The sequence below is a fragment of the Rhinolophus sinicus genome, chromosome 11, assembly GCF_057876585.1.
Source record: "Rhinolophus sinicus isolate RSI-liver-muscle chromosome 11, RSI-T2T, whole genome shotgun sequence".
NCBI lineage: Eukaryota > Metazoa > Chordata > Mammalia > Chiroptera > Rhinolophidae > Rhinolophus > Rhinolophus sinicus.
In genome coordinates this window covers 10,818,123-10,825,592 of record NC_142511.1, presented here as the reverse complement: position 1 = coordinate 10,825,592, position 7,470 = coordinate 10,818,123, and the positions used below count along the sequence as shown (strand labels likewise).

The 7,470-nt window shown below is 46.5% G+C and overlaps 1 protein-coding gene across 1 annotated transcript in view; it reads left to right on the top strand.

Annotated features, from left to right (window-relative positions):
- The first annotated feature begins 3,397 nt into the window (after window positions 1-3,397).
- STX6 (syntaxin 6) overlaps window positions 3,398-7,470 on the top strand; it is a 30,434-nt gene continuing 26,361 nt past the window's right edge. Inside the window, exon 1 of the mRNA XM_019734272.3 lies at window positions 3,398-3,715. Coding sequence (XP_019589831.3) covers window positions 3,681-3,715 — 35 coding nt within the window. The 5' untranslated portion in view covers window positions 3,398-3,680. The remainder of the gene's footprint in view (window positions 3,716-7,470) is intronic.

The following is a 7,470-nucleotide window of genomic DNA, read 5'->3' as shown; positions in this document are numbered from 1 at the left end:
TTTTACTTTTTGTATTTCTGATGATCCAAGTAAACATTTCATTATGCCAAACTTTAAATACATTTTTTCTATGTATAAAAATGAACAGAGTTGAAATATCATATATACAATTTTGTCTTGCAATCTTCTATACATGTCATTACATACTTTAAAATAACATTTCTAATGACCATCAAATGGATATTCCATAAACTCTTAATCATTTTCTAGTGTTGGATATATAACTTGACTAGAATTCCTCCTTATTTTAAACCAGTGTGTAGAGGGTAAGGATAGAGGTGCTGGTAGCAACCAAGGAGAGTGAAGGAAACATAACCAGTGTGTGTGGACAGGTGTGTGGATGGATACTTTCTGTAGCTGGGGCTGGGAAACGCAGACAGCCATGGCTGGATCCGTGCAAGCCAATGTGAGCGAATGTTTCCTGGAGTATTCCAGAGCACGCATATGTATTTCAGGGTTTTTAAAAGATTGAGATAATGATGAAGAGTATAATATCTAACATCTATGCAACACTTTTCTCCCTTACTCAGTGTTATTTCAAAAAGGATGCAGGGTGAACTCAGCAACAACAAAACCTGAAACAACCCAATTAAAAAAAGAGCAAAAACTTCAATAGACATTTCTCCATAGAAGATATACAAATGGTCAATAAGCCCATGAAAAGATGCTTGCATTTTAACTATAGCTTCCCTGTTCCCAGGGCAGTGGAGGCCAATGTCTTGTTTGGGTTGAGAGAGGGTGAAGGAGGGTGACATTAAAGAAAGGGACACCCATACCCTCCAATACACATTTCATATCTCAACCCTTCACTATGTCCATTGCTGGTATTTTTACAAATCCCTTATTATGGGAATTCTCCAAGCCTCTGTCCTCTATCTTCTATGCTTCTGCTGTGTTTCTGACCTCTCATTTGTGGTTTAACTAATAAGCTCATGGAATAGATAACCAGAGGGTATGCTAGGCATTGAGGTAAAATAATATTGACATAGTCTCCCCTCCCTCCAGAAGCTTCTAGTTCAGTGGGGAAAACCAATATGCTAGCAGCTAATTTACATCCACCCTCCATCTAATTTTCCTCCTGTGTTCTCTTTCCTGGTGATTGGAACTAACAACTACCTACGTACTTCCAACTCCAGAAAGGCCTGCAAGCCTTCCTCCCTCTGCTTTCAGCAACCCCCTAACACCCTGAACCAATCAGTCACCAAGTCCACTGACTTTGCCTTTAACTTATTCTCAAATGCATCCCTCCTCTCCATCCTATTTGCCATGAGCCTATCTCAAGACACCCTCATCTCTCCTCCTCTAGACCATGACCTCCCAGTTGACCTCCCAGCCACCACAGTGTCAAATGCCAGTCTGACCCTGCCAATTCCCTCAGCTGCCATGATCTGTAGGAGAGTGTCTACAGTTCTTAACATCATAATCAAGGGCCCTGGTCATCTGACCTTGTCAGACTCCAGCCTTAGCGCCTCCTGTTACATCCTGTTCCTTACATGCCAGCATCACCCTCTGCCGTGGCTCCCCCACAGGCTGCAATGCAGTCTCCTGGCTGCCTCCAGCCATTGCTTAGAAACAACCCCCCCCCCCCCAAATTGGTATCTTGTCTTTGTGTTTCTATGGCAACCTGTGCCCTTCTCTCCTTGTGTGTAACTGCCTATTTCTCTAACGGGTCTGAGAATTCTTTCACAGCAAGGACCAAGGCTGTTCTTCTCTGTCTTTAGCACTTAGCACATAGTAAGATCACACAGCGCGTGCCAAGCACTGTTCTAAGCACTTTTCACACATCAATTCTTTGAATCCTCATGACACTCTATGCAAAAGGCACTATTATGGTGTCTACTTCAGGACAGTGAGAGAGGAAGCCCAAGACACAACAGGAAGTAGCAGAATTGGGATTTGAACTCAGGCAATCTGACTCCAAGTGTGGCTCGTAGTCACCATTCTCATCTGCCCCTCAATTTACATGTGTTTGTTGAAGGAATGAAAGATGATGACCCTTTTCCACCTCCCCATCTCAATATGTCCACAGCCTAATAAACAGTTCTCTCCCAATAGTTTCTTTTCCCCACATCTGACCTCCACTAGTCCTCCAGGTCTCCGAGAAGCCTGGACTTACACCTGTCTCCTCCCTAACCCCATTCAATCTCTCATCATATCTAGGTGTTTTGTTTTGTTTTCCCTTGGAAATATCTGTCAGATTCATCCTGGTCTGGTCCTCATCCCTTCAGACCAGATGAGCACAGCAGCTTCCTGACTGGTTTCCCTGATTTCACTACCTTACTCCGCTGGGGCCTTGGGCGTGTACCTGCATTTTCATTTAACCTTCATAACAGCCCATGAAGTAAATATTCTTCTTCACTTCTTATAGATGAGGAACTGAATAATAGAACCCTGGTTCAAACAGGGTTTGTCTGGCTCAGAGGACTCTTCCAACTCCAGAAAGACTGGTGACCTTGGGCAAGTCACATAACCTCCAAGAGTCTGAACTCTCATTTGTAAAATGGGGACACTAACAGTAATTACCTCACTGTGCGAGCAACTGAGATAACAGCACAGTGCCTGACACACAGTAACTGCTCAGTGATTATCAGCGATTGAAGTTCACAACCCACATAGCACATCTAGCGTAAGAGTTGGCTAATTGTTCTGACCAAAATGCGTTGGGAAGAGCTCTTGAACCATAGCTGAGAGCAGGTTGCCATGCGTGGCCCCTTCTTTGTCCCTCAAAGGTGCTCTCTCCTGGGAAGCACCATATGCTGTATGAAAAAATTACCTTACTAATTACTTGCAAAATACACAGCAAACGAAAATACACACCAGTCTGGTTAAAGGTGGACAGAACCTGTGGCTCTGCCCTGTCCAGGCTGTGTGACCACAGGAAATCTTGAAACCGTTCTGAACTTTTCTCTTCTACAAAATGGGAATAATAATACCTCGCCCCGACACGATACATTGAGATAATGCATAAACAGCCTTTATCCCGATGCTGGACACATAGTAAGACCTAAAGGAATTGTGCAACATTGTCATAATCAGATCATGTATATGAGCACGCTTTACTGTAAGTCGAGGGTGAGATGGATTTATACGTTATCAAAATCAAGTATTAAAAGTACGTAGAGAAAAGTTCTAAGGATTGTGCAATTCAGGTACTACCTCACATCCTGAAAACCTACCTGTCTTCCTCGGAGAGAAAAGGCGGCTCCTCCCCCTGAATCCTGAGGAGCGGGTTGAGAGAAGACTGGCCCCTCTCCCTCTCTCCCGGAGCCCCGCCTCCAGGGTCGAGCGACGCTTGCCTAGGCTCCGCCCACGACGGGGCGGGGGCAGGTCCTGGTCACGTGAGCGCGGGTGCGGAAGTGGTGCAGCGCGCTGTGTTCGTGGTTGGCCCAGGCTGTGGGCCCCGGGGGCGGGGTCAGGCCGGCCGGACCAGCGGGAGGAGCTGGGGGAGGAGGCAGCTGCGGGGGCCGGCGCCGGAGTCTGGGATTCGATCTGCAATCCCACCGAGTGCTGGACCAGCCGCGGTCCGCATCACCCCGGCCTGCGCGCGCCCGCTGCTCTGGGGTCCCCAGGCTGAGGCGCCGGCGGCTGCGGGAGGCCCATCGGGTGGGCGGAGGGAGGATCGGAGGGCGCGGGCGCCCGGTGCGTGGAGCGGGCGTGAGGCGGCTGGGGGCCGGGAAGCCATGTCCATGGAGGACCCCTTCTTTGTGGTGAAAGGGTGAGTGTCGCCGAGAGTTCCACTGAAGGGGGAGGTGGCGATGCTGCCTGCCCGCACCTCCCCGCTCTCCTTGCTGGAGGGGGAGGGGAGACAAGTTGAGGCTGGGGAGGGGACGGTGGGGACGGCTTAGCCTTCAGAGCCTTGACCAAGAGTCCAGAGACATCCCCTCCCCGTCCTACCTGCTCTGTGAAATCCGTGCCTCCAACCAATCCCCTGGGGAGGGGGTCCCCTTTGGCCTGTGCGCTGCGGTGTAACTTATTTGGGGGTCGAGGAGTTCAGCAGCTCTGCAGGTGGGTAGAGAGACGCGGGTCCCAGCTCTAGTGGAGCATGAGGCCCTGCTTCGAAGGAGGGAAAACAGCATCTGGGCAGGAAAAGGGAAATGGCCCTCCTGAGCTTTGTAGTTGGTGTTGACGGGGGTGAGCTCCCATTGTCCATTGAGATGGGAGCGCTGGCCGGCAGACTGGTGGGACCACAACCGGCCTGGAGGCGTCCAGGCACGTTTGCAGGCTGGGAGGCTGGGGCGCTGTGGATCTGGGAGGCTGGGGAGGATGGCTGCGGAAGACAGCTCAATTCAGTGGGGGAGTTTTTATTGAGTAATGGGAGGGGAGGAAAGCAATCGTTCATACTCAGTGATGATGTTGGAAGGAAAACAAAATGAAATCAGCCAAACTAAACTTTCCTCGGCTTCCTATTAGCACCGGGATTTTCCCACAGTGCTAAAGGAAATGAGTGCTTTCTTTTCAACTCCCTGATTTCATCCAGGCTATTTGACAGGTTTCCCTACTTGTTTTTCCCTTTGAGCTGTCCTGACTCCATCTTTGATTGTTGGATTGTTTGGCGATAGAAACTTTAATAACACTTTGTTACTGTATCGGTTTTGTAGCCATTAAACAACTGCAAGAAAGATGGATTCTTAACGTTGTTACCACTTGTCAACTTTATGTTTTAAATGTCAAACAAACATAAATTTGAGAACCACAAAGTTCCCAGATGATCAGTACTGAAAATCATAAAGGGTCCCTTTGCTTTCAACTAGGTGCTGCTTACTTCCTATTTGGGGAGTGGTGAAAGCTGACCAGGTACCTGGGTGTTTACTTATTTTTGTAAGGGTTCTTAGAAAATGTAAATGGTGCTTTAGGTGAAATACTTTATTATTTACGATACAGTAAATATATTTATAAGTTTCTTAACGTTTCCCTAAAAAGGTTTTTCTTCACCTTTAATTAATTTTTTCCCCAGTCTTGACATGGCTTCTTCTTTATCGCCTTAGTAATAGGACTTCTGTTCAGCTAGACTTCAGGTGGTTCTCCAGGTTGATTGTTCTATAATTTAGGTGTAATTTTAATGTGGTCACAGAAGGGGGCAAGCACAGCATTTATCTACTCCACCATCTTGGATCCCCCTTCGACCCCACTGTCCTTTAACTTAGGTGGGAAAATGCCGAATTGTAGATTTTTTAGTAATATGTGGCTCTCTACCTGGAAAATGTGTTATTTGTTAGAATCGATTTAGGGATTAACTTTTAAATGTTAAAACTGTGTGTTTTTCCCCTGAATGAAAAGTTCTTGATGCTTAGGTTGCAAAGGTTATCTCTGGCCATGGAGACCAGAGAGAATCAGAAAAATTTTGTTTGCTTGATTTTTAATAGAATTTGTGAAAATGCTAAATTGCTGTGCCATCTGGACTTTTTTTTTCTTTTTTTCCCTGAGAGTATCCAAGACAGTCTGTGCTTGCTCACTGATTAGATATCACTGCTGTATTGGAACATTGGCCTGGAGTCTTGGTTGATTTTGACATCATTTTATTGCCCTTCACGTATATGAAGGAAATGAGACTCTCAATATCTTCTGCTGTGCAAAGGTAAATTTAGCCACATACAGTCTGTCAGACAGACTGTGACAGACTACTTGAGGAGCCATGCACCTCTGTTTATTAAATGTATTGAAAACACATCACACAATGTAGAAAAATTAAAGACACCTAACTGTGGCCCTTAGCCTAGGAGCTGATAGTCTAAACTGAGAAATAACTGGCCACAAAAGCAAGTGGAAATGATTGAGTGCTGAGGTGAATGCTAGAGAAGATGGGTGACCCAGGAGTTTGGAGAAAGGTGACTCATTAGGGATGAGTAATGATTGGAAAAGCTTTTGGAGGTAGTAGTAAATCTTGAATCAGATTTTGAAGATGGGTAGAATTCAGATAATTCAGGACTGTGTCTCATCTGGACTCTTACCAGAGTCTCTAATTGGTCTTCCTGCTCCCAGTCTCTTTCCTCTCCCCTGCCCTGGGTTCTGTTGGATCAGTGTTATACAGAATATAATGTGAGCCATGTATGCCATTCTACATTTCCTAGTAGCCACATTAAACAGTAAGAAATAGGTGAAATTAATTTTAATGTCGTCTTTAACCTAATAGGTTCAAAATGTTTTAACATGATTAATATACAGATTAGTAATGAGATACTTTACTTTTTAGTATGACATCTTCAAAACCTGGTATATATTTTGCACTTATAGTACATCTCAATTTGGATGTGAAATTTTCATCAGAAATACTTGATCTGTATTTATTAAACTTATAGTTGAAAAGTAGCTTCATATACCCAAATTGTTCCCAACATTCTTAAATATTTTCTGGTAACTGAATTGCATATCAGTTTTTAAAGTTTAATTTAAATTATAGTTTTAATTCTTCAGTCACACTAGCAAATTTCCAGCGTTCAGTAGGCACATGTGGCTTCACAGCTCCATGTGGGTAGCACAGGAGTAATTTTCTGGACTCTAAGAAGGGTTTCCCTACTTCCCATCACTTAGTGGCTGCCAGCTCCCTACAAAATAAAGTCCAAACACTTCATGGCCTGCATGAGTCAGCCCTCCTCTCCCTCGTCGGACTCTGCCTGCCCACAGCTCAGTGCTCAGCAGCGCCTGCCTCAGTGCAGTGAACTTGACCACGGTCCTGGAAGCTCTCAGTCCCCAGGCACCCACTCTACGCAGCCATTCACCACGGTATTTCCACTACAGTGTAATTCAGACCTCGTCCTGAACCTCCTGGCTCTGCTGTCACCTCTGTCCCTCATCCATCCCTTAAGCGTAGCTGCTCTAGTTGATCCTTGTGTGTGTTCTCGCGGGGTGAGCGTGATAGTCCCCATTCCCGCCCGTGCTCCCTGGGTGTGTACACACCTGCTCCCCAGTCACTCTAACCCAACTCTCTCCTGAGTGTTTTTCTCTTTTCCAGTCATTATTCCCTGTTTCCCACCCTGTGGCGTGCATCTCCGCCCCTTCTCTTCTCCTTCCTCCTCCCTACCAACACCTGACCCATGCATCCTCCTCCTAGCCCTCCTCACTCCTGACTCCGCCCTCTCTCCTTCAGTCCCAGGACCACTTGGTCATTGTGGCCAGTATGTGCCACCACGGGGCTCTCTCTGGAACCTTCTCTAATGCTCTAGTTCATGTCCTTGCCCCCTCCCACCTGGACTCGTATAAGCAGCTTCTGCCGCGAGCATCACACTGCTACCAGCTAAGGCCACAGAGACATGCTCAGGTCATTTCTCCTTTCCGAATCCTTCATTCCAAAGTACTTACTGAGAGCCGAGGGCACAGGAGCGAGCAAACAACATCCCTGTCCTTACGGAGCTCACATTCCAGGGACACGCAGCATACAGAGGAACCAAACACGGCGTGGCAGGTGCTCATGGGTTCTGTGAGGAGAAGTATGAAAATGTGTCTTCTGGGGGCAGTGTTTCCTTTTATGGGACT